The 25112-nt window shown below is 34.8% G+C and overlaps 6 protein-coding genes across 11 annotated transcripts in view; 3 read left to right on the plus strand and 3 right to left on the minus strand.

The window, feature by feature from the left end:
• Positions 1 to 6: 6 nt before the first annotated feature.
• LOC108732588 (serine/threonine-protein phosphatase 6 regulatory ankyrin repeat subunit A) lies at positions 7 to 8955 on the minus strand. 3 transcript variants are annotated; one of them, XM_018463481.2, is made up of 18 exons: positions 8789 to 8949; positions 8627 to 8711; positions 8413 to 8561; positions 8088 to 8350; positions 7891 to 8015; positions 7469 to 7804; positions 7237 to 7357; positions 7040 to 7189; positions 6764 to 6973; positions 6513 to 6699; positions 6058 to 6338; positions 5874 to 6000; positions 5590 to 5803; positions 5440 to 5527; positions 5145 to 5374; positions 4842 to 5004; positions 4516 to 4739; positions 7 to 1219 (listed from the first exon to the last, which is right to left on the minus strand). In XM_018463481.2, exons 1-18 carry the CDS (start codon positions 8813 to 8815, stop codon positions 1047 to 1049), a joined length of 3153 nt encoding a protein of 1050 aa, XP_018318983.1. In that variant the 5' UTR covers positions 8816 to 8949; the 3' UTR covers positions 7 to 1046. The 3 variants fall into 3 exon arrangements, with proteins under 3 accessions (XP_018318983.1, XP_018318965.1, XP_018318975.1); XM_018463463.2 differs by lacking the exon at positions 7 to 1219 and adding an exon at positions 1233 to 4435 and having other exon boundaries at positions 8789 to 8955; XM_018463473.1 differs by lacking the exon at positions 7 to 1219 and adding an exon at positions 1233 to 4435 and having other exon boundaries at positions 7040 to 7180; positions 8789 to 8954.
• Positions 8956 to 9107: 152 nt separating this feature from the next.
• Positions 9108 to 11055, minus strand: LOC108744754 (girdin). The gene is made up of 8 exons (XM_018480668.2): positions 10863 to 11055; positions 10632 to 10795; positions 10426 to 10579; positions 10252 to 10371; positions 9846 to 10190; positions 9621 to 9764; positions 9362 to 9563; positions 9108 to 9300 (listed from the first exon to the last, which is right to left on the minus strand). Exons 1-8 carry the CDS (start codon positions 11016 to 11018, stop codon positions 9221 to 9223), a joined length of 1365 nt encoding a protein of 454 aa, XP_018336170.1. The 5' UTR covers positions 11019 to 11055; the 3' UTR covers positions 9108 to 9220.
• Positions 11056 to 11168: 113 nt separating this feature from the next.
• LOC108744195 (WD repeat-containing protein 18) lies at positions 11169 to 12571 on the plus strand. Its single transcript, XM_025978494.1, has one exon. The coding sequence runs from the start codon at positions 11277 to 11279 to the stop codon at positions 12534 to 12536; it is 1260 nt and encodes a 419-aa protein (XP_025834279.1). The 5' UTR covers positions 11169 to 11276; the 3' UTR covers positions 12537 to 12571.
• A 303-nt stretch (positions 12572 to 12874) lies between these two features.
• On the plus strand, positions 12875 to 15069 carry LOC108745158 (ruvB-like 2). The gene is made up of 10 exons (XM_018481263.2): positions 12875 to 12909; positions 13054 to 13167; positions 13228 to 13342; positions 13404 to 13560; positions 13620 to 13822; positions 13879 to 14067; positions 14138 to 14250; positions 14308 to 14522; positions 14588 to 14838; positions 14906 to 15069. Exons 1-10 carry the CDS (start codon positions 12904 to 12906, stop codon positions 14932 to 14934), a joined length of 1392 nt encoding a protein of 463 aa, XP_018336765.1. The 5' UTR covers positions 12875 to 12903; the 3' UTR covers positions 14935 to 15069.
• Positions 15068 to 25112, minus strand: part of LOC108745138 (chloride channel protein 2) — a 40585-nt gene continuing 30540 nt past the window's right edge. For all 4 annotated transcript variants that reach the window (XM_018481242.1, XM_018481255.1, XM_018481250.1 and 1 more), the window contains 11 exons: positions 24025 to 24153; positions 23609 to 23899; positions 23193 to 23403; positions 18985 to 19086; positions 18678 to 18912; positions 18064 to 18457; positions 17346 to 17569; positions 16920 to 17084; positions 16681 to 16856; positions 16510 to 16624; positions 15068 to 16396 (listed from right to left, as the gene is read on the minus strand). In XM_018481242.1, the coding sequence (XP_018336744.1) occupies positions 15965 to 16396; positions 16510 to 16624; positions 16681 to 16856; positions 16920 to 17084; positions 17346 to 17569; positions 18064 to 18457; positions 18678 to 18912; positions 18985 to 19086; positions 23193 to 23403; positions 23609 to 23899; positions 24025 to 24153 (2474 nt within the window). In that variant the 3' untranslated portion in view covers positions 15068 to 15964. The remainder of the gene's footprint in view (positions 16397 to 16509; positions 16625 to 16680; positions 16857 to 16919; positions 17085 to 17345; positions 17570 to 18063; positions 18458 to 18677; positions 18913 to 18984; positions 19087 to 23192; positions 23404 to 23608; positions 23900 to 24024; positions 24154 to 25112) is intronic.
• The window catches only part of LOC108745183 (ATP-binding cassette sub-family B member 6, mitochondrial), a 42051-nt gene continuing 41152 nt past the window's right edge, over positions 24214 to 25112 (plus strand). The window contains 1 exon segment of the mRNA XM_025978495.1: positions 24214 to 24640. The gene's annotated coding sequence lies outside the window, so the exon portion shown is untranslated.

A 25112-nucleotide genomic window follows, 5' to 3' on the forward strand; every position in this document is an offset into this window, starting at 1 on the left:
ATAAAATATTTATTAAGAATGTAGAAAAAGAGCGTGTAAAGATTTTTTTCTATATAATAATGTAGTTAAATGATCACTGATCACTATTATAATTTGGTACAATACCTATCTATGTACAATTCATTAACTAGTTAATTAATTAAATAATCGAGGAGGTATACATAATTGCTTACAGTAAGGTAAGTACTCTTTTACAGTCTAACATTGCTACTATACCATGTATAGTAGTAGATATAGTCCGATTGAAATAATGGTAATAAAAAAAAGTTTTAACAGCCAATGGCGTTGGAGTACGTAAAGCGTTATTTAGGAAAATGTTTTCATTACAACAAATCCAACGCAGAATAAAGGACTAGAGCCAATAAGAACATAAAAATGCCCTCCAAACAGAGTTTATTTGTTTAGATTCTGAAATATGACCTTAGTCCTTTATGAGAGTTTTTTAATTCTGATGTCACTCGAACTATAGACGATATTCCACTTTATTCTTGAATTTTTGATAAAAACGATCTGAATCGTAACATAACGAGATAAAAATAAAAACTAAATGTAATGACTAAATGTAAGATTGCACAAACAACATAAAATTGGTAGGTAGATGCTGCAGTGACCTTTGCAAAATATAAAAATGATTCAAATAAAGACTAGCTTGAGTATAATGTTTTTTATTATTCTCGATAAAAGCTGATTATATCGAAGTCAATGTTCGTTCGATTAAAAGGTTCTTTTTAATTATTCACATACTTTAAATTGTTCAATTCCTACTATTTGATATTCCCTGCTAAAAAATTAATTCCTTATTAAAAAGCATTATTCATAAGGCACATTTTAAGTGATTAAACCCGAAACGAAAGTCTTATCAGATTAAACTGCTGCTAGTGAATAAACAAAAAACAAATACATATTAATTAAGAACCTTAATTAATCGAACGGTTTTGCTTTTTTAAATTTCCTAAATATTAATTATATGTTGTAAATTCGCATTTAAGAATCACGCACCCTAAAAAAATTCCTTGTCTATCTAACTTAATTTTTTTACGCATACACTAATAAAACTCGTTGTCACTACTATGCCGGCTAGAATCGTTATTCATCTTTTGAAAGTCTCCTGCACTATTAGCCATATCGCAATGGGCTATCATGTAAGCCAAATTGTTAATACTTTCGTCATACGAATCGAGATACAAATTATTATCACGGTGAGTGTTGACGTGGTGAACTGAAGAATTTTCAAAAATTAACAAAAAAAAAACAATCTCAATTTTTAGAGGTAATGATAAAAATGGATGGGGTGGTGGTAGTAAAGGAGGGAAAAGGAGGAATTATGTTGTTCACTAACGCGCAAAATAAGTAAATATATATCACCAAAAAATTTCGGTCATGTTTATTTTAAATTTAATAATATACAACTAATTAATTGTTTAATAAGTCCATTAATAAAAACCGAAAAACGAAGAAACTTTTCAACGTTCGCATAAAATTAAATTTTAACTGATTACGCAATTACTTTTCTGCTTTAACTTTTTACCAACAGCAGCTTCTGTGTTTTCTTTTAGTAAAACATATTTTTCAGTAACGGCTTTACTGGTACTTGCAGCTTTCAAGTCTTCTTGTCCAATATCCTGGGCTTGTCTTAACAAATATTCCTTAAACAATTTATTTTTATTATCTTCATCTTTCTTATGACCAGTTTCCTTTTGAATTTCCCTATTTTTGGGCCAACGTTTTCTTAATTCTTTTTTAGTTGCTTTTCCTTTGTATGTCTTGGATGCTAAAAGCTTTTTCGCCTTTAATTTTTGTAGTTTGTTTGCCATTCTTTCGGCCCTATAAAATTTTGCTCGTTCCCTAATACACAGGGATCTGTTTCTAGAAGCTTTGGAGTCCAATTTGGGACTGAACCGTTTTTTAAAATGCTTCGAATCGATTTTTGATACCGTTTTCCCTCCAATACATTCATCAGAAGATAGGGACAAAATTATTTTATTTTCAAAAGATGTTACTTTAGGGCTTTCGTCTGAATTCATTTGAGCTTTATTAGAATCTTCAGGAACGTCATTGCAAATCAACGAAGATTCTGTCGATGTATGAATTAAGTTTGCCTTGCAAGATGATAGTTCTATTTCTGTTTTCTCTTCTTGATGGACATTTTCTTCTTTTTCTTCAGTTATTTTCTCATTAACTTCAATATTCGTTTTCTTACTTTCTTTATAATCAAAACATATATCTTCATTTTCTACGATGCTTTCAATATTACTGTTTGTGCTACTCTCTTGCACGCTTTTAAAATCTTCGTCTTCTTTGTTGAGTTCGTTATTCTGACAACTTTGAAAGGATTGAATGGTTTGATAGCTCTCTGCAAGTTCATTCGTTAATGTATGGTTTGAAATAATCGAGGCCGAATTTATTACATCGCTATTATGAATCGTTTTTTCAAACCAGGACGATCCGATTTCTTTTTGTGGAGACTTGTGTTTGTTAGAATGCTTCTTCTTTCGTTGTTTTGCGTATACAACTTTAACAGCATTTTCTTTCTGTAGTACCTGACTGCTTGTGTTTAAAGAAAGGAAACTTCCGACTACAGAACTATTATTTCCGCTTTCTTCAATCCTTTCAGAGTTTAAATAATGTTCGTTAGATAGTCTTGTGGATTTTATTTCAACTGGTGAAAAAGTAGATCGTGTTAGAGTAATTGGTTTTGTTTTTGTGTCAGTTTTGGCTGTCGTGACTCCAGAAAACAAATTCATGGATTCTGGAAGATCAGAAGCTGTCAGTCTGGAATTGCAGGTAGTCACCAACAACTCGACGTAATGGGCCAAAGATTTAAGACAATCCGTATCCCGGAGGTCCGTTAAACTATTCTTGATTGAGTTCTTGTACATAGTTTCCTGATGGGATTCGGAAGGAGCTTCCAGTTTAGAAACGTCTGTCGGTCTTTTGCCTTTAAAGGGCAACCGTGGGGTGATATTTTTGCGTGGCCTCGTGGCATCATCGTTCGCTTCCATCTTGTACACATCATCAACGCGAAGAATTTCGTCATTGCTAAAAGATTCTAGGACTTTGAGGTAAGCGTTACCATGCGAAACTACGTCTTCCAAACTGTCGTAGGATGAAGACGGTAATCGAAAGTCTATTGACGATACAGATTTTGAAAAGTCTTCTAAAGATTCGTTGCTAGTGATCTCTGAAATATGCTGTTTGAATGGAAAGCTGACAACGTTATGAGATTCGTCAGATTTGATGAGCATTTCAAGAAATTTCCTAGGCACTATTACAGTGTCGTTGTCATTTCTGGTAAGACTTGAACAAGATTTAATTTCATCAGTTTTGGTCGGCTCTATAGATTTTTCACAGATTTCTAGCAATTTATATTCTGGTTCCTCTTCTACTTTTTGTTCCATGGACGGTCCTTCCCCAAAAGGATGGTATTTAATTACCAAAGTGCTTAGTTCTTCTTCACTACGAACATCTTCTTGTTTCAGTTCTTCATTGACATACAATTCCAATTCTTTAGCGTTATTGGTAGTACAATCTTCTGTGTTAAGTGATAATTCACTCGCTTTTATTCCAAACTTATTGTGAATTTTGTTCATCAATTCGTTTTGATTAGAAAATTTTTCGACCATTTCGTTTGTTGTTTTTAAAGCTGCTATCTTGGAACGAAGATGCATGATTTTGTCTAAAGTTTCGTCGCTCGTTTTCCTATTCACGTATTTGCTGGTAAAGTTGTCGGACGTGTCACGGGCCCATCTGTCAGCAAGGTGTTTTAACAAAACGTGTTTGAGGCACTTGTCAATGGCTGTGCCACTACGACTCAATTTTTCAGATAGTGTTTCATAAAAACTGTCAGGTTTGTTTTCGCCCAGGTTCAAGTCTGTCAGTAAACGTTTCAGGTGTTCGGGTTTATTCAACGAGACAGTACTTTGGGGTCGTTCGGGGGCCCTTTTCGGATGTCTACTACGTACACCTCGATTAACGGACATGTGCGATCGAGATCTGTGAAGATTTATAACATTCGTCGTTTGGCAACAGTTGGGGTCTTCGTTATCATTAACTCGTTGGTCGAATATTGAGGGTACATTGTCATACCTCGTGTTCCTAATCATTGATTCCTCTTCGAGAAGTTTTCTTTTAAGCGATTTTTGTTTTTCGTTTTCGGGGGGCGCCTTTTTCACCCCTGAGATGCGTGTTCTTGGACGTCTATTACCGTAGAAGCATTTGAAATCGTAAGAAGCACTGTTAGTCCGGGTTTCCGCCCTCGCTTCTGCCCGAAGGATTTGACAATGAAAGTAGTCGGGGTTCTGGAGGAGGGACATTTTCGTTTGGGACGCGTTGTCGCGAGTTTTAATTGATGATCGTTTTATTTCGATTACGTGTCGAATTAGGTAACTATCTTCCGAAGGACTGGGGTCAGTAGCAAGTTCGGAGAAAATATTGGCTGGGAAATGGGGACAGGCATTAGGATTTAGGACGGACAATACGGGAAGGAGAAATAAATAGATATGTAAAAATTAATACCTTTATCTCCTATCGAGTTGTGGTTCGTCACTTTTTGCTGTTGCAACTGCTGCTTGGGGTAACTGGCTAAGATGACGGCCAAACACTGGGCAACGTTGCTATTGGGGGCACAGCACAGGGCGGGCGTCATGCCGCTCGAGTCCACCACCAATACGGATGCACCTTTATCGATCAATTGCCTCGTGACCTCTACGAGACCGTTCCTTGCAGACAAATGTAACGCTCTAAACAAACGAGATCGTGAATATCGTTTATAATTGCTTCATTAAAACAATTTATTAAGAATAAATGTATAAAACTAACTAATTACATTATTAATTACTTACGTTTTTCTGTCGTTATTAATCATATTGATTACATCTTGATCATTTATGTGTTCCAGGAGCAGTAACGCCGCGTGACTGTGCTTTTTAAGGCAGGCCAAGTGCAGCGCAGTGTTTCCATTATTATCATACAGCGTCACGTCCGCTTTATACGATATTAAAACGTCTAAAATCATATGCAAATGTTAATTGAGAAAAATTGTAATCGAAAAATGAGACTTGTTCCTTTTTTATTAATTTTTGGAGCTGCCATTAGGCAATTAATATTTATAAAGTTATTCCTAATAGTAGAGAATAATAATTCACCTATAACATGAGTCTGTCCATTTTGGGCGGCAGCAATCAACGGCGTTCGTCCTTCAGCATCCTGATAATTAATTTCAGCGCCCTTTTCCAACAAGTACTTGGCACACTCGGTGTGGCCGTGTAGGGCCGCGATGTGTAAAGGCGTACGGTTCCTTGCGTCCTTCAATAACACCGATTCTGTCCCGTAACAATTACACAATAGTTCAATGCACTTTTCAGAACCAGAAAAACTATTAAAAAAAAAACAAATAAATAATAATTACGGTATTACAAAATAAAAAGGAATGAAACGTACGCTGCACAATGTACAGGAGAGAAAGGGTTGCCCTTCATATTTTCGAATATTTTTTTTCCAAGGAGGAAGTCAACACAATCTGCATGACCTTTAAAGGGGAAAAACAAAAATCAAATTACCAAAAATGAAAACAAATAAATAAATACTGACCATTATAGCAAGCCCAGTGTAATGCTGAACAGTCTTGTTTGTCTAAAAGGGTTAAAACGTTGGGATCTGTGTAGCAGACGACGGTTTTAAGACAGGGTAGGTTACCACAGGCCGCAGCTAAATGGAAGACTGTTTTACCGTTAACGTCCACTTGTTTTAAGTCAGCCCCTTTCGAAATTAACAGCTGAACCGCGTTATTTTGACTATTAACCACCTATTTCGTTTTTTAAATAATAATTAACAATAAAATTGTACAGAATTAAACCCTAAAAAGATAGACTTACAGCTCTAAAAAGAGAAGACCTATTATCACCATCAACTATATTAGGATCTGCACCGGATTTCAAGAGGTTCAGGGCGCAGTCCGTATGTCCCCCTAACACAGCCAACATTAACGGGGTCCTTTGTAAACTAAAAAACGAAAAAAAAAAATATTACAACGAATACTTTATTATTACTGATATGCACCTGTCAGACATGTTGATAACAGACTTATCCTCAGTGTTGTCCAGCAACAGAGCCAGACAGTGCATGTGTCCGTTTTTTGCGCTATAGTGCACCGGATTCATGCTGTAAATGTTATCACAGATGGCGACTTTCGAACCGAAACGCAACAGCATTTGAACGCAATGCGTGTATCCCTCTCTGGCTGCGATAAGCAATGGAGTGCTGCCGTGCTCGGTTCGCACATTTGTGTCGTGGAAGTAAGGTAAGAGCATGCTCAAAATGTCCAAGCTACCGCTGACAGCCTAAAACAGGAATAGACAAAATTCTACGACTTTTAAATACTTTTTTTATAGCTGCATCTCCTCATTACGCCCAGTAAGTAAAAAAGGTGCAAATATCACAATAATTAAGTTACTATGGTGTTAAATGTAAACTTTTTATTTATTATCCCCCCCGTCAATTAAAATGGGACTTACAGCTAAATGAAGAGGTGTAGTGAGGGGCATGTCTGCTCCGTGCATGATGAAATTACTCCCAACAGCAGAAAGCAAATATTCCACGGCCTTGTAATTATTTCCAGCGACTGCATAGTGTATTGGGGTAAATCCGTTATTGTCTTTCATCTTGGGATCAGCCTTGTGTTCTATTAGGTATTTAACGCATCTAAAAAAAAGTACAAACAAATTTAAAAATGTCATTACGATTTGGTATTTTTATTATTACTCACTTTTCTTCTTGGTTATAGACGGCTGCAAAATGTAAGGCAGAGCAGCCCTCCTCGTCTTTAAGATTAACAGAACTGCCTAGGCCCACGAGAGTAAAAACGCATGGGTAACGACCCTGCACCGCGGCATAATGTAAGGGTGTTCTTCCCTTTTTGTCTACCAACTGGAATTTCGCTCCGTTACTTACTAATAAATCGAGACACTCCACAGATCTGAAGAATTATGAAAAACATATTCTAATATGTATATTCTATTAATATTAATAAAGGGGTCCATACCCTTTATAGGCAGCGCAATGCGTCGCCGTTTTCCCCGTGTCATCCTGTGCATTTATGTCCACTCCTGCTTGCAGGAATTTCCTGCAGCATTCCACAAACCCCGAAAGACAACACATGTGTAACGGGGTCATTCCTTCGTATCTGCAAATACTGTGAAATGTGAAAATTCAGAAAGATGGGGACATTACAATACTCACCCTTTTTTATTTGGATCTGCACCATGGGACAAAAGCGTATTCGCCAAGAGATCGTGACCGTACTGAGCTGCTATATGTAGGGCCGTACATCCGTTCTTGTCTGTAGTATCCACAACAGCTCCTAAAATAAGTAACAAAATTTTAAAGTAGTCTTGAGCAAATCTATTCATTTCAAGCGCTGAAATTTATTAATTAAATTTTTTTATTCTCTAGCTCTCCCTTTCACTCTTACCTTTGTCAATGAGCGTCTTGCTCCTCGTGAAACGACCATGAAGCGCCGTCATGTGTAAAGGAGTCCTGCCGTCCAAACTTTGTCTGTTAATGTTCACCTTCAGTTCCAAAAGATAATTGAGGCATTCTACGCCGTGAGTACTTGCTGCTGCAATATGCAGAGGCGCCTGTCCCTTATAATTGGTAGCATCTGGGTCTGCATTGAATGCTACAAGCTCCTGGCAGACCTGAAGGTGTCCGTTCATGCACGCGATGTGCAAGGGCGTATTCCCATACGCGTTACGACATTCAGTGAAGGCCCCATGATTCAACAGAAGACGGCAGGCATTAAACATTCCTAATAATGCAATAAAACCATTATAATAGCAGTTTGAAAGAAGATTTTTATGTAGTAAAGAGTTTAAATTTTGTTTATAGACTTACCACTAGCTGCTGCAACATGCAAGGCAGTGTACTGGTTTCGGTCTTTAGCATTAATGTCAGCACCATGTCTTATAAGTAACTCCAAAGTATCTACATGGCCCATATAAGCTGCTAAGTGTATAGGCCTATAAAACAATCGATATTACTATATGTAAACAATTAAAATCTTACTTTCCACACATAATTAAACTTCTTACCTACAGTCTTTTTTATCACAGGCATTAATGATGCACCCTTTTGAGATAAGTAAGTCTACAATGTCATTGTGACCATTCATAGCAGCATGATGCAAGGCAGTCCTGCCTGATCTGTCAGTCACATTTATGTTAGGCACCACCTCCAACAACTGCACCACACACTTGTAAGCATTATTTGCAGCAGCAATGTGCAGTGGTGTCTGCCACTGTCTATCTCTGGCTGTAACATCTGCCTGATATCGTAGTAAAACATAAACAGTTGCCTTAAAATAAAAAAATACCATAACTACAATAAAGTAATATTACTAAACAAAAAACTACATACTCCTGAACCTGTACAACAGGCTCTATGTAACGGAGTCAACCATTTGTTATCTTTACAATTAACTCTAGCTCCATGTTGTAGTAACAATTCTGTGATATTAGGATCACCTATAAAAGCTGCTGCATGTAAAGGACTGCGTTTTTCAATATCTACAAGACATCAATAATATTCATTCATCACTGTTATGAGCATTTTGTTTTATATTATTTATTACCTAAGCAATTGACATCGTGCTTGTTCTCTAAAATGGTCTTTACGTTTTCCAATTCTCCAGCAATTATAGCTTGTACTAGAGGCGGCTAAAAAATAATAACAAATTATAATTTAAAAAATGGGAGATCATAACCTCGAAATTAATTAGTAATAGTACACGAACCTGTTCTTCCAATTGTAAAATGACCATTTTTCAATAACAATTTAACCAAAAATAAGCTAAATTTGGAACGAAATTAAATATTTAGCACATAATAGAAAAATTACAATCCTAAAACAAAAGTCAAAATAAGGGAGAAAACACGATAATACGAATACCAACGTTTGAAACAAAAAATAAATTACTTTAGCAAACATGAATCACGAAAAGAGTTGCACTCAGTTTAATGATTACGAACTGAGTAGATTTCTCGGATCAGTAATCCAAATACGCACAAAGTGAAAATAAATAACTTTTTATTTTGCAAATAAAACTATATAAGTATTTTAATGTGTATTTTTATTGCATGTAGATAAGAAAATTTAGATAAAAACAACTTTTACACAGAAATAATAAATATGTAAAATGTAAAGGCACTTACTATAATTTAGTTATCTACATATTAGCAAAGGCATTTGGATTCTGGTTTTCCAAAAACTCTGTTGCAGACAATTTCTTTGTCAACACGTTATTTACTAAAGAAAATAAATAAATAATAATTAATAATGCAAAATAATGGATTTATTATTGACTTACACATTACGGCTTCCCTATTTTGTTTTTCAAGCTCCCTAAGTTTTTCATTTGCCTTTTCCAATTGCCTCTTTAATTTACTTATTTCTTCCTGCGAATATGTTTTCTTATAACTGGTAAATTCCTTACATAAATTGTTTAACTTTGATTGCTGCTGTTCAATAATTAATTCTTTCGATTGAAGTTGCTCTTTAAGATTGTCACACTGTCAAATAAAAAGTATTTTACAGGAAAATTGTTTTATTTTCGTCTTTCCTTTTACCTCTTTCGATATGTTATCATAATGATAATTGAAATTGACCAACATTTGATTTGCCTGGACCAAATCTTTGGCAATTTCGTCGTTTATTTGAGATTTTTGAGCTATTATTTTAGTTGCTTCTTTCATATCCTTTTCAAGTTCCCCCTAAAAAAGATATTTTTCCTCAAAAAGTTCTTTAGTTATGGACCAACCAATAAAGGAATAATTAATTAGCTGTTGGCTTACATTTTTCTTTTCTAGTTCCTCTAAAAGTCTGTTTTTTTGGTCTATTGCCCATTTTAAGTCTAAGGAGTCCTTTTCCATCTTTGCTTTGTCTGAATTTAATTTTATTATTTCGGTTTTAAGTTCATTTATTGTTGAATGATTTTTTTCATTTTCTAGCTTCATATTTTGCATGCCTTGTAAAAGTTGCGCATCCGACTCATGCTTTAAAAGAATTTCATTATCAAGTCTTTCAACATGAGAGAGCATTCTTGTAACTTTTTTCATAAGATGTTGAATTTCCATGTTAAGCTTCTTTTCAATGACATTTTGTTCTTTAAGGGCCACGGTGTATATGCTGTCCAATTGCTAATCAAAATTAAAAAGCTAATTAGATAGTATCATTTTTAATTTAAAATGACACAAATACCTGATAGAACTCTTTTTCCAACGAGTTCTTTTTAGTACAAATATCTTTAACAGCTGCATCTTTTGTAGCAATTTCTCTTCGTAGACTGTGTATTTCTTTCAAAAGGTATTCATGTTTTTCCTTAAAAATTAGTTTAGAAATGTTCTTCATTCACATTTTAAATAGATTTGTTACCTTCAGACTTGTAATACAATTTGCCATTTCATTTATTATTTCCCTAGGATCTGTCAACTTCAAATCAATTACCAAAAACACTACACACTTTATTTTTGATTTACCATAAAATATTAATTGACATTTTTCATTTTCAACCTCTAACTTAACAAACCTAAAAAATAACAGGTTTAAACTGGAAATTAAGTCAGTAATTACACATATACGTTTCTTTTGATGAAATTTCTTTTAATAGTTCCACAATTTGAAATCGTATTTCATCAAAATGTATTTCTAAAGACTGTTCTGATTTCATTTTCTCAAAAGTATAGGAATCGATGATAGCTTCGTAATTGAAGAAATAATCATGTATTTCTTTAATCTTCACTGCCTATATTAAAAGTAATAACAAATTTTTGTTAACAAACTGATAAATGAATTTTAACTTCTACACTTACAACAGCACCGTCCAAAGAAACTAATGTAATACAAACTGTTTTTAATTCACTTAGACCATTACTAAAAAACACGTCTATTGAATGAGTTTTATTATATATAACTGATCCAGGGCCATAATAATCACAAGTTTTCTTAATAAAATTGTTATTCGACATTTTTTTAATGTTTAATAACGAAAACAGTACACATTTTTAAATTATGACAGTTTAGAGTTTAAGCAAGGGCTTTTGAACTATTTGCGTATCAATGATTTGTAGTTCAAATGTTCACCTAAGTTTAACTTCAAGGCTAATTGAACAGTCAATTCAACCCATAGATTGATTCACTTTAACCTATAATTTTTGAATGTCATATTATCACACTTTTTCAATCTATTAAAGAGTTATTAGTTAATTTTCCAGAAAATTAACAGAATGACGCTACAGCCTGATTTATTATTAACATCTTGCCAAGTTTCTCAGCAGTGGACTGCATGTTTTTGGGATTATACATCAGGAAATTCGATTCAGGCTTACAAAGGAGGGGGTGTTGCGGCTCCAAACACTGCTAATCTAATTGGCAACGATTTCATTATCACAGGGGAGTCTACGAAACCTCTACTCCACATTTGGCCAGTGAACAGTCAAGAACAGTTAAAAAATCAAAAGCTTATTTTACCAGAACGAGCTAGTGCTGTTAGTGTTTGCCCTTACAATACTTTCTTATCTGCAGGCATAGGATCAAAACTGTATATTTGGCAGATATCATCAGGGAAGTTGCTGTGTGTCCAACAAAAACATTTGCAACCTATAACATGCATTAGATTTGTTGATAATGACTTTTTGATAACAGGTGGGCAAGATGGTATGTTGATAGTGTACAATCTTGGCAGTTTAGTTAGTTTACAAAGCAACATTTTGCCCCAAAGTGAAGTTGGACAAACAGAACCTTTATATTCTAAATTGGACCATAGCTTGCCCATAACAGATATACATGTGGGAAACTTTGGTGTTAAATCAAGAATTGTGAGTGTTTCTATCGATCAAACCTGCAAGATTTACAATTTAGTTGATGGAGGGCTGTTGCTGACCATAGTTTTTGATAATCCTTTGACTGCTGTTGTTGTGGATATTGCATTTTGGAATATCTATGTAGGAAGCAATTTTGGAGATTTGATTCACTTTGATTTGCGAAATCCTCCAAGAACTGCACAGTTTCACATTAGTAAAAGTGACAAAAATTTGTCAAGTTTTGTGGGGCATACAAAAAAGATCAATTGCCTTTCACTGAATTTAAACGGAGAAGTTCTTGCTTCAGGATCAGAGGATTGTCAGGTATTAATATGGGAAGTAAAAAGCAGGCAAATAATTAGAAAATTGGAACACAAAGGTTCTATTACAAATATCTCATTTGTAATGAAACACCAAAATATATTCAGTCAAAACTTTAAACCTTTGTTTATTGTGAAAGCTTTGGAAAGAAGTTTGGATTTTGCAAGCGAAAAATTAATTGTTCCTGTAATTCAGAATGAAAAAATCGAATTTAATGATGAAGAAAATGATTCAAATAAGCAGTCTGGAGTAAACCAAACAATTGCTGAATTAGAAGCAGAATTATCAAAGGCAAATGTTGTTAATAAGCAATTGTATGATGGTATGATTAAACTTATAAAGAAATATAATAATGTTAATTAAACATTGTTATAATTTTTTTTATAAGAAATAAAATAGTTAAAATACGTTTCTCTTNAATGGTTCTAATTTTATCTAAAAACTAACATTCCTACTTATAATTATAATGTGATAATATATACAGTTATTGGTAATAGTACAAGAACAGGAACAAGATTGTACAGCCTCTTAGTATTTTCTAAAGTCTAGATCACAGACAGAATCGTACGTTTTTTCTTTTTCAATTTAAATTCACAATCACAAATCACTCTAGACACTTGATAATGTTAACAGCATATTATTTATGCTAGACCACCGTATACCGTGAACAAACAAAGGATTGAAAGTTCAAAGTAATTTAAATAATTTATATTTTAAAGTATTAATTAACATGGCGGTAAGTTTTTGTAATAATTAAGTAATATTTTCTAAGATTATCTTTACAAAATTGCATGTACTTTCTTGTAAATTTATAAAAGAAACATATCCTAACCTCGAAAATAAATCGTGTCGTTTTTAACTGCTGTTTTTGTTATTTTAGGCCGCAGCAGCAGCCAAAGTGCAAGAAGTACGTGAGATTACACGTATAGAACGTATCGGAGCACATTCACATATAAGAGGATTAGGACTCGATGACAGTCTCGAAGCCCGTCAGGTAATTTCCAGACAAAGAAATGTAGCAATTATTAGACAAATAATTAATACGAATTTTTAGGTTTCTCAGGGTATGGTGGGACAGCTGTCTGCTAGAAGAGCTGTAGGCATTGTATTGCAAATGGTCAGAGAAGGTCGTATTGCAGGAAGAGCTGTTCTTCTAGCAGGGCAGCCAGGTTAGTTTGAGTATTACATTATCCAATTAATTAATATTAATTAGTCTTCTTTTTCAAACAGGTACTGGAAAAACTGCAATTGCAACAGCATTAGCTGCAGCTTTGGGTATCGACACTCCCTTTACTAGCATGGCTGGATCTGAAATTTATTCCCTTGAAATGGGTAAAACTGAGGCCCTTACTCAAGCCATTAGGAAAAGCATTGGTGTCAGGATAAAGTAAGAAGAATTTCAATTAATTGCACAAATGTAATTAACTTGGGTATCTTATTTTTAAGGGAAGAAAGTGAAATTATTGAGGGTGAAGTTGTAGAAGTTCAAATAGAAAGACCTGCCACAGGTGTCGGGAGTAAAGTTGGAAAATTGATTTTGAAGACTACTGACATGGAAACTGTTTATGATCTTGGCGGTAAAATGATTGACAGTATTATGAAAGAAAAAGTACAGGCGGGAGATGTTATTACAATTGACAAGGCAACAGGTAATAGGTTTGGCGGACATTTGACTTTTTTGTACTCAGTACTGTTGTTTTGTCAGGGAAAATCAGCCGTTTGGGTCGTTCTTTTACCAGGGCAAGGGACTATGATGCTACAGGACAGCAGACTCGTTTTGTGCAGTGTCCAGAGGGGGAATTACAGAAGAGAAAAGAAGTTGTACATACAGTTACTTTACACGAAATCGACGTTATAAATAGTCGAACCCATGGATTTTTAGCTCTATTTTCAGGTAAAAATATTTATTAAAACTTTAATATTTAATATGTATCTTCAGTAAATTGCATTTTATGTCTATTCAGGCGACACTGGAGAAATAAAGGCCGAAGTTCGCGAGCAAATTAACGGAAAGGTGGCCGAGTGGCGCGAGGAAGGAAAAGCAGAAATTATTCCTGGAGTGTTGTTTATAGATGAAGTAAATAATTAAATGCTCATTGTTTTTGTAAATCATTATTTTTTTCTGCTTTTTCAGGTTCACATGCTTGACATTGAGTGCTTTTCATTCTTAAACAGAGCCTTAGAGAACGAAATGTCCCCAATAGTGATAATGGCAACAAACAGGGGAATCACGCGAATACGGGGAACGAATTACAAATCTCCTCATGGGATTCCCCTAGATCTTCTCGATCGTATGATAATCGTACCAACCGTGCCATACAATGAAAAAGAATTAAAAGAAATTTTAAGGTATATTACGTGTATCATTTAATTAATTAACTAATAATTACTTTCAATATGTCTCTTTATTGTAGCATTCGTTGTGAAGAAGAGGACTGTCAAATGTCTGACGATGCTTTGGTCGTGTTGACGCGTATTTGTACCGAAACGTCGTTGCGTTACGCCATTCAGTTGATAACGACGTCTAGTTTGATAGCGCGCAAGAGAAAAGCGGTCGAGGTAGGGGTTGAAGATGTTAAAAGAGCCTACACATTGTTCTTGGACGAGGCGAGGTCGATACAGTACCTGAGGGAGTACCAGAAAGAATTCATGTTCGACGAAACAGGTAAGAGATAAATTATAATTTGGTCATTATTTGTTTTTTTTTTTTAATAACTGCAATTTTTATGCAGACGAACCCGCGGAAATGGATGTGAGTTGAGAGATTGAGATAATGGAGGATGATGGGGGACGATATTGATTACTTTATTTTACTTATTATCTTCGTTATAATTTGCGCGATTTTGATTTTTAAGTAATTACATTTCATACTATAAACAATAAAAGATAAAGCGTTTTTTTTTTTTTGGTATTGCTCTTTTAATACGTTTTATGTAGGACAATATCACAATATTACTGTAAAATTGACAAACAATAATAAATAACAGCAACTCAAATGTTCGTTTACGAATAAAATAACATAATGAAGAACAGAAACAGATATAACAATAAGGGGATGTGTGGTAGATAACGTTAATGATAATAATGGTTCTAATTTTATCTAAAAACTAACATTCCTACTTATAATTATAATGTGATAATATATACAGTTATTGGTAATAGTACAAGAACAGGAACAAGATTGTACAGCCTCTTAGTATTTTCTAAAGTCTAGATCACAGACAGAATCGTACGTTTTTTCTTTTTCAATTTAAATTCACAATCACAAATCACTCTAGACACTTGATAATGTTAACAGCATATTATTTATGCTAGACCACCGTATACCGTGAACAAACAAAACCTTCGGTTATAGAAACGAATCTTTATTACTTCTGCAGACTAAAAGGAGTAAAACTGAAAAACTAGGAAAAAAGCCATTCCATTATGCAAGAAATAATTTTTGATTTCTTTGGTAAGAAGTGATATTTCTTGCTAATTGTATGTGTTGTTTTTTGTTCACATTATCGAGTGTCTCTTGTAATTTGTTAACAAAGTAAATGCAACACTAAAGAAAATTATACTGTTTGGTCGTGGAAATAATTTTTTTGGAAAAATGAAGTTAAAATTTAAAGAAACAAGTAAATAAGTTTTCAATCGCTTAAGTATTTACGATAATACACGACTTTCGATGACGCATACACACGGTGTATATATATAATTTTATATTAAATCTTATTAAAGCATTGGTCAGATGTTTTCCACCTCGTAATTATAAAAACAGGGTGAAAAATGAAATAAAATTACACGCGCTAACACTCGCTATCCTTCTTGTTGTTGTTTGACATAAGTGCGGTGTTTGGGTCCGATTCTTTCTCGTCCTTCTCGTCGTCCTCTATTTCGTCCTTTTCGTCGTTTATTGGGATGGAAGTGATGTTGGCATTGTAAAAGGTGTTCATCTCGACGACCTGGGGGTTTAACACGCCTGCGTTGGCGTCTTCAATAGCTCTCCTAAGCTCCTTCAGTCCAACCACTCCGATTAGTTTCCCTATTGCCGTTACGTAAGCAATGTTTATTCCCACCATCGAAAATAGGGAGTGAACTTTGAGGAGAGAGGTCCTCTCGACCAGTTGGAAGGGGGCTGGGTCAATGTGGCATTTGCAAAAATCAACTGGGAATTGCATCTGTTCTTCTTCCCAAGCCTTTTGGTCTTCAGGGGTCATGTCACAAACTCTTTCGTTGGGCTGAAAAAAAAGAAATTAAATTTATTTTCGGCGAACGAATTTATTATTTTATTAATTTATTTTTAAGATTATATTCAAACCGATTTAGATGAAAATGTGTGCTTTGTACTTACAAGTTGAACTTTTTTCAACGAAGTGGGGCTTGTAGGAACGATTATGGCCCCATTTTCGCCACTTAAAACAGCCATACTGTCACTGTTGTCAACGTCTTGTAGTTGCGTCGATTTTCTATGAAAAGAAAATTATTAAAGACAATAGGAACTTGATAGTTGATTTATTACTACCTGAAAATATTTTCGAAGGCCAATCGTAGTCTACTTTCTGCCCCAGTGACTGTGGTATAGGGGGTGCATCCAGGGCTATGCGATGTCAGAGGGTTGAATCCCCTTAAAGTAAACGAATTTGTCTTTTTGAGAATCGATTTTTTGGGCTGACTTCCGTAAACTGGGTTGAACATTGGCTAAATGTAATTAAAAGTAATTATTTTATTTATTTAACGAATGAGGGTTTCTTTTTCACGCACCTGGTCGACATTTAGATGATTTTCGGACATTTGTTTCATATTTAAAGCATCCACAGCCGCTGGGGATACGTGGAATCTCGATGGTCGTCTTTGCTTTTCTTCTGTTTTTTTGAGGGCCTCTTCGCGGGCCTTTTCTTGCGCCTCTTTTTGCCTTATCGCAGCGACCTAAGAAAAACATTTGCATTAAGTACAGCAATCGACTGATATTTTCTGAAAATTATTGTATAAAGCAATTAACTTTTTCATTCATAAAAAGTATCTATCTATTACAAGGAATAACTTGATTAATGGAAACACAACAGGACATGCTCGATTTGATTGAAGGAAAAACTTCTAAATAACTGTTGTTAATTGTAAATAATTGAAGAATATAATGGGCAATTTTTTTTTGTGGTAAAAAGAATAAGGAATGTGTTTGATAATTACCTGCAACCTTCTCTCCCTTCCAATATGCTTTTCTATCAGATCTATAAGTTGAAATCGTTGTACGGATCCCAGTAGAATCATGCTGTCTGGGTTGTCGACGAGAGGGAACGTTTTTAACTTTCTGTTCTCCTTCAGCAGGGATTTTAATTGCTCGTATGTCATGCTGTTGTAAATGTACTTGACTTCTCTTAACATAAAGTCTTCTACGTATACGTTGTACATTCCTGAAAAGCGAAAATAAATGAAATATAAGAAAAGGGTTAAAAAACTAAAAGGAGTAAAGATTATAAGTCACCTACTTTTGCTATCTAGATCTGGGAAGTCAGATAAGTTAGGATTGAAGAGGGGATGGAGACATAAAATACATGAATCTTTGTAGGAATTTAAAAGTGTAGGCGATTCTGTACGGGTGCGTAAGTTGGGGGGGGGGGTTGAAAAGAAATAGAATCTTTTAAGATGGGGAGGTATTAGAATGAGTAGGATAACAGAGGGCGCTATGGAAGCCAAGAAATGGGTTGGTAGGACGCCTTCTCAGACATATTAGAAACAGAAGCAGGAGTTAAGAGGGGTAAACGTCTTAAATAGTTATGGATGTGGGATATTCTGGTGTTTGGAAAATATGAGATCGATTTATGATAAGAAAAAGGAGAGAAGAACTAGTCTTAGAACTGATTACCAAATGATAAAGATGATGATGAAAGATTTGAGATGTACTTACCGCTACTGCTCGGCAGAAAGTCGGGTAAATAGGGCAACTTCTTGATAAGAATAATACTGTCGTATATACTGGGCGTTAGGAAACTGGCGACCGCGTTCGATATGAGAACGGCGATCATGATGGGAATGATGTGGGTGATTTGTCCTGTCATTTCGAAAATAATCACAGAAACTGATATTGTGTGGGTCACTGCCCCACTGAACGCCGCTGCACCCACGGTGGCGTATCCGCCGGGGATGATTTGGGCCATGTGACCTCCGTAGTTCAACCCCATGGGGAACCAGTCGTGCATTCCCTCTCCTACCATCCTACCGAGGGCCGCTCCTATCTTGAACACCGGTATAAAAATGCCACTCGGTAGTGGGATTGTGGAACATATGATCGAACCTATAAACTAATAAAAAAGAAACATTAAATAAAATAAATAAATATATGGTCGTAAGAGAACAAGACAGGCGAATTACTACCCCCATATGAGTTCATATGACTTCCCCAAAAATTAGCCCTTAATAGGTAGGAATATAAAAGTTAAAATGATTGAAATTTTTTAAAACGGTTAGATAGATGCAAATCTTAGGAAGTTGTAGGTTTTAAAAATCGAAATATTTACTCACCGTAAATACAATGTAGAGAAATAAGTTGGTGTATATTCCTGTATACGGGGATTCCCAATGTTGTATTACGTTGTGTTCTTCGACTGTCCTGTTCGCCCCTGTCCAAGTAAAGTTTGAGAATAGGCTGGTCACTTGTTCGTGCGTTGTCAGGTCGCCGGCTATAAACTGACCAAACCCGAGAGGACACGACACAGTGGTCACCAATAGGGCAACCAAACCGGGGTAAAGAAACCGACTAATTGTGAAGAAAACAAAAGAATTATGCTTTTTGCATTATCTTTGGTAGGTACAACCCTCAGGTACTTACTTTTCTTGCAGAAACGAGTTGATAAGTTTACTTTTTCGCATAAAAGTAACATACTGTCGGTGCACCCATACGTAAAAGGCCCCCCCGAGACCACTGATGGTCCTAGTAAATAAATAAAAAGTAGTTTTTTTTTTTTTAAATACTACAAATGGCGTGGTGAGCGCCATCTGTAGTACGATGCTACATTTTAGGATTACGTATGCTCCAACAAGGTCCATTTAAATATATGGATNGTTATTCCTTTTTCTTGGTTAGTGTTCGCTGCAATTCTTATCTGGCATCTCTTTTCTATGCTTACGATATTCCCTACAACGCCTGTGGTGAGTAAAAATAGGCATTCTGCTAAGTTGAAAGAAGAAAGTAGATGCGACAGTTTTATTACAGACCATGCCAAATTTGAACGTTTCAACTATATGTAGGTATGTCCGGGGTACCGAATATCAAATACTAAGATCTATTACAAAAAAGATGTATCTATTATGTACAACGTATTAATAAATAATTAAAACATTTAAGCAATGATATGCAATAATTGAAAATATTGATCAGTAACATATTAATAGTCGAAATAATTAAGCAAAAACACGATAATAGTTCATGAAAAATATTGACGAATAATAATTGAAGTGATTATTAGAAGGTACGCTAATTAATTGAAAATGTCAACCTGTAATATATACATTTATGTATGTAATCGAAATAATTGAGAACAAAAAAATATGCTACTCATAGTAATATATTATAGTAATTATTGTAGTCTCGAACAAATCTAACGCGAAGTTTTAAAATCTTTTAATCGTAATGATAAAGTGCATAGTATAGGAATATACAACTGATAAGAACCATACATTAAGGTGAATTAATTTTTGAATTTAACTAACACAGACAACTTCAAAATAATGAGAAAAAACTGTTGCTGCTGTCTTGCCCTCGTCGGGAATCGAACCCTCACGCGCCATTGCTGTCATTGATAAGAACCGTACAAAGAACTTTTTTGGTTTGAGAAATTAAAAATACAGATTTACTGCTTTCGGAATGTAGTAGATTACAAAGCATACCAAAAAATGCTGGCGATTTAGTTGGTTGTAAAACTTTTGATAGAATTATTGCATCAATAAACGCAAAGGATTTATAAATCATTTTTAAGTCACTTATTACTTATTTTAAAAAGTTGAAAGTGCGTTTGTCTGTCTTTTTATTTGTTACTCTTTCACGTCTAAATTAATGTCAATAAGAAATAGGCGAAATCCGAGATAGGTTGGTAGGACCGTATCAGGCGTTTTGATCCCCGGACGAAATATCACTGAACGAAATATCACTGACAAAATATCCCTACACAAAATATCCCCATGACAAAATATCTCCAGACTAAATAAAAATTTCATGATACGTTTTATCAGCGATCTCGCTCGCGTTGATGTTCTAAATATGCGTCAAAGATAATCGACGATCACATAAAACTAATTTTTCTATTCCTCGGGAACAGTACTTTTTTTCTGGATAAAAGGTACCCTATGTCCTTTCCTGAACCCCTGACAATATATTTACAAAATTTCATGATACAACAACTTTCGCTACTAATGTCCTGAAAGTGAGATATTCCTTCAGGGCCACGCCCCGCAGTATCGTTTTCATTTCGGGAATACCCGAACCTATAAAAAAAAATTTATTATTTATTTCATCGTGGTCATTTGATTTTTTCGTCTTTTATTATTTATATGTGTTGTTTAGGGAGATTTTATTTGATTTTCACCCTTATTATTAATTAAAAAAGTACCTATTGACTGGGGTGCCACTAAATGTGAGAATCCTGCACCGAATAAAACCAGACATACTGGCAAACTTATCCAAGAAAAATACTGGGTCACTGGGTCCACTGCTAAATCTCTGTACAACCAAATTCTCGCTAAAAAGAATTACGAATGTTATTAAGTATATAAATATGTATAAGTAAAAAATTTTTTTTGCAAGTTGAACTCGTGTTCAAATTAAATTCTGCTGAAATTGGGTGGAATTGACGTTGGTTTTGTTTGTTAAAGTTACGAATGTGGAAAGAAGGTTATGAAAGGTCAACAGGAGTGTGTTTTTCGTGTTTAGTCAGTAAAAGGGCCCGTCAAGGACGTTCGTTTGGTTCGTTGAGTAAAAAACAAACGGTTGTTCTTCGAGCGCTTGTGATATTCGGTAGTAAAAAATGTGCAAACCGGGCAATTAAACTTTACAACTGATTAAAAATGTAAACAAATGACGAAAGTTCCATTGTGACAATGTCGCGCGTCGGTTCAAGTGAAAACTGTGTGCACTTGTTTGTGGTGTGACTTTTTTAAGTGTTTGAAATAATAATTTGATAAATTACTACATTTAGTATGGATATATATATGTTTCTCAATAATTCGGTAAGTAATACACGGCTTGTTATTTAAGTATTCAATTACGTAAGTTGGTATATTACTTAGCGCTCTTTATCAGAAAGTAGTGTGGCAATATACAGTATCGGCGAAGTATTAACCGTACAGGTGGATTGAAAGATACCACGTGATAGAGAAACATAAGTTCAATAAATACAATTTAAAACTTTTGGAGGTTAGGTTCATCGGTTTATTCTGAGATATAAAAAGAAAAAATGCCGTCAAAGAAATTTGTAATTTGTATGTCCGGTGAAGTTTTTGCCTTACCTGTATAGTAAAATCTATTGCAGCGTTGTTACACATTTCTTATGTTTATATTATCAATTATTTCGTTCGAATTCTGAAACCTTATTATAAATTTGGAATTATTAATGCTAGATAGTGCTAAATACGTTGCCCGTCTATTTTTTTTTTGCAAATAAACTTTCTAATTGCGAATTTTTTCGAGTGTCTGTCAATATTTGTTGCATTACAAGAACTTGGTGCAAGGTATTTGTTTATGCACAAAATTAGCGCATTATCCATAATTTGTTCTTTATAATGGGTTTATGTGACAAAATACCTTTGTTGAGGACCATGAACTATGCGATTACGAAACGGTGATGACGTTTTTAGTTTTATGGGTTTTGACGGACAATTTTTAAAAAAGGTTTTATGTGCGCTTTTTATCGTCGAATAAGGTCGAACTTGTTTCTAAAATTAGCGACATTTTGTAAATTAGGGCTTCAATGACTGAATATTTGTACTTTTTATTATGATAGCTAGAAATATCGAAGTTGCAGTACTAATTGTTAGTACGTAGAAATTTTGGTAAAGTGACTTTTTCAATGAAGTGATACTGAAAAGGTTGGGTTGGGTTAATTTTGGTTAATTTAAGATTTCATAATTCGTTTTGATCCTTGAATTAAGGGATTATCTTTGGGGAATGTTGTGTATTTTTGTTTTTTGGTAGGTATGGGTCAATTATTTATCGACTTAGAAGAACAATACAAGAAAAACTATTTACCTTTGTTACACATCGATATTCCTTTGTCTGTAATAAAACTGGCGAATGCCATAATTACCCCTAAAATTGCAAGGAAAATCCAATCTTCTCCCAGTTTCGCAAAAGTGTGTCTCCAAATGAAACCGATAGTTTTAGCAAATTTTCCTGAAACAGAAATGGTCCCTCAGCACGATTCCTTTAAAAATACAATATTTTATATATGTAGTTGGTACCTATGCTGATTTTTTTAATTATTTTTTTACCGAAAACCAACATTTTTACGTTAAAAACGTCGCTTCCTTCAGACGTAATTTTTCAATTAAAATCTCGGAAAAACTAGATTGCGTTAAACGGCGCATTAAACTTTATAATACCGANGTAAATACTACAAATGGCGTGGTGAGCGCCATCTGTAGTACGATGCTACATTTTAGGATTACGTATGCTCCAACAAGGTCCATTTAAATACATGGATATCTACTTGCTGAAACGAACCCCGGCGTAGCTCACCTCAACGTGATGGGCACGTTACCATAATAATCGAACAAAATAATTCGAAGTGGTCTGTATTCTGTCGAAACTGCCAGATGCGGATCGCGATTTCGATCTTTTTGGATCTCATCAGCACGTCGTAGGCAGCTCCGACAGAACACAGACCAACCTTTACCTGCTGTCTGTCGGAGCTGCCTATGACGCGCTGATGAGATCCAAAAAGATCGAAATCGCGATCCGCGTCTGGCAGTTTCGACAGAATACAGACCACTTCGAATTATTTTATTTTTTTTTTTGTTAGATTATCGTTATTTTTTTTAACGTACCCTATCAAAGCAAAGACGAATAGTTCTTGGGGGTCGAACGGGAAGTCCATTTGGAAATTGGTCCTGAAAATCGCAGTCACGGTGGCCGTCTTATCAAACCAGACTGATAACAATCTGAATACTGTTGCCCCGCACACCGCCGCAAAGAAACCCCTCCAATAATTTCTAACTGCGAAATATACCGTTGTTACCTCTATACTAAACAGAACCCCTGAAATAAAATAAAATTGGTACCTTTTTTTTGTACAAGACTGTACGTACAGTGCGTATATGTACAGTGGGAGACGGTGAAAATGAACGAAAAATACATAAACCGAAAAAGTTGAAAACAGAAGAACATGTGCTGTTGTATGCGTGTTGTTCTTTTGTTTTATGAACGTAGGGTTGAATTCGGGATTATTTTATGTTGTTCTTACCCCCGACTGGCGCTGCAAAACAACTTCCCACGCCTACTGCGCAGGCTGCTGCTAGCATTTCCGTATTTCTGCTTTCGTTTTCGTAGATTCCTTTAAATCCTGTTACCAGTTTACTAAGTATTGTTGCAACGATACTGGCGATATGTACAAAAGGACCTTCTTTCCCCAAAGGTAGCCCGCTACCGAGGGTGGCAATTAACCCAACAACTTTCGCTACTAATGTCCTGAAAGTGAGATATTCCTTCAGGGCCACGCCCCGCAGTATCGTTTTCATTTCGGGAATACCCGAACCTATAAAAAAAAATTTATTATTTATTTCATCGTGGTCATTTGATTTTTTCGTCTTTTATTATTTATATGTGTTGTTTAGGGAGATTTTATTTGATTTTCACCCTTATTATTAATTAAAAAAGTACCTATTGACTGGGGTGCCACTAAATGTGAGAATCCTGCACCGAATAAAACCAGACATACTGGCAAACTTATCCAAGAAAAATACTGGGTCACTGGGTCCACTGCTAAATCTCTGTACAACCAAATTCTCGCTAAAAAGAATTACGAATGTTATTAAGTATATAAATATGTATAAGTAAAAAATTTTTTTTGCAAGTTGAACTCGTGTTCAAATTAAATTCTGCTGAAATTGGGTGGAATTGACGTTGGTTTTGTTTGTTAAAGTTACGAATGTGGAAAGAAGGTTATGAAAGGTCAACAGGAGTGTGTTTTTCGTGTTTAGTCAGTAAAAGGGCCCGTCAAGGACGTTCGTTTGGTTCGTTGAGTAAAAAACAAACGGTTGTTCTTCGAGCGCTTGTGATATTCGGTAGTAAAAAATGTGCAAACCGGGCAATTAAACTTTACAACTGATTAAAAATGTAAACAAATGACGAAAGTTCCATTGTGACAATGTCGCGCGTCGGTTCAAGTGAAAACTGTGTGCACTTGTTTGTGGTGTGACTTTTTTAAGTGTTTGAAATAATAATTTGATAAATTACTACATTTAGTATGGATATATATATGTTTCTCAATAATTCGGTAAGTAATACACGGCTTGTTATTTAAGTATTCAATTACGTAAGTTGGTATATTACTTAGCGCTCTTTATCAGAAAGTAGTGTGGCAATATACAGTATCGGCGAAGTATTAACCGTACAGGTGGATTGAAAGATACCACGTGATAGAGAAACATAAGTTCAATAAATACAATTTAAAACTTTTGGAGGTTAGGTTCATCGGTTTATCCTGAGATATAAAAAGAAAAAATGCCGTCAAAGAAATTTGTAATTTGTATGTCCGGTGAAGTTTTTGCCTTACCTGTATAGTAAAATCTATTGCAGCGTTGTTACACATTTCTTATGTTTATATTATCAATTATTTCGTTCGAATTCTGAAACCTTATTATAAATTTGGAATTATTAATGCTAGATAGTGCTAAATACGTTGCCCGTCTATTTTTTTTTTGCAAATAAACTTTCTAATTGCGAATTTTTTCGAGTGTCTGTCAATA

Source organism: Agrilus planipennis, unplaced genomic scaffold, assembly GCF_000699045.2.
Source record: "Agrilus planipennis isolate EAB-ADULT unplaced genomic scaffold, Apla_2.0 scaffold6, whole genome shotgun sequence".
In the NCBI taxonomy this organism is placed as follows: domain Eukaryota; kingdom Metazoa; phylum Arthropoda; class Insecta; order Coleoptera; family Buprestidae; genus Agrilus; species Agrilus planipennis.

Coding starts and splice junctions, on each gene's coding strand:
- LOC108732588 (XM_018463463.2), bottom strand. CDS start 8,815: ATGGTCATTTTACAATTGGAAGAACAG. Junction 8,351..8,412: donor CCTGTTGTACAGGTTCAGGA/GTATGTAGTTTT, acceptor TTTTATTTTAAG/GCAACTGTTTATGTTTTACT. Junction 5,375..5,439: donor TCTCCTGTACATTGTGCAGC/GTACGTTTCATT, acceptor TTTTTTTAATAG/TTTTTCTGGTTCTGAAAAGT.
- LOC108744754 (XM_018480668.2), bottom strand. CDS start 11,018: ATGTCGAATAACAATTTTATTAAGAAAACTTGTGATTATTATGGCCCT. Junction 9,564..9,620: donor ATGATAACATATCGAAAGAG/GTAAAAGGAAAG, acceptor TTTATTTGACAG/TGTGACAATCTTAAAGAGCA. Junction 9,301..9,361: donor AAATAGGGAAGCCGTAATGT/GTAAGTCAATAA, acceptor TATTTTCTTTAG/TAAATAACGTGTTGACAAAG.
- LOC108745158 (XM_018481263.2), top strand. Junction 13,343..13,403: donor TCTTCTAGCAGGGCAGCCAG/GTTAGTTTGAGT, acceptor TTTTTCAAACAG/GTACTGGAAAAACTGCAATT. Junction 14,839..14,905: donor ATTCATGTTCGACGAAACAG/GTAAGAGATAAA, acceptor ATTTTTATGCAG/ACGAACCCGCGGAAATGGAT.
- LOC108744195 (XM_025978494.1), top strand. CDS start 11,277: ATGACGCTACAGCCTGATTTATTATTAACATCTTGCCAAGTTTCTCAG.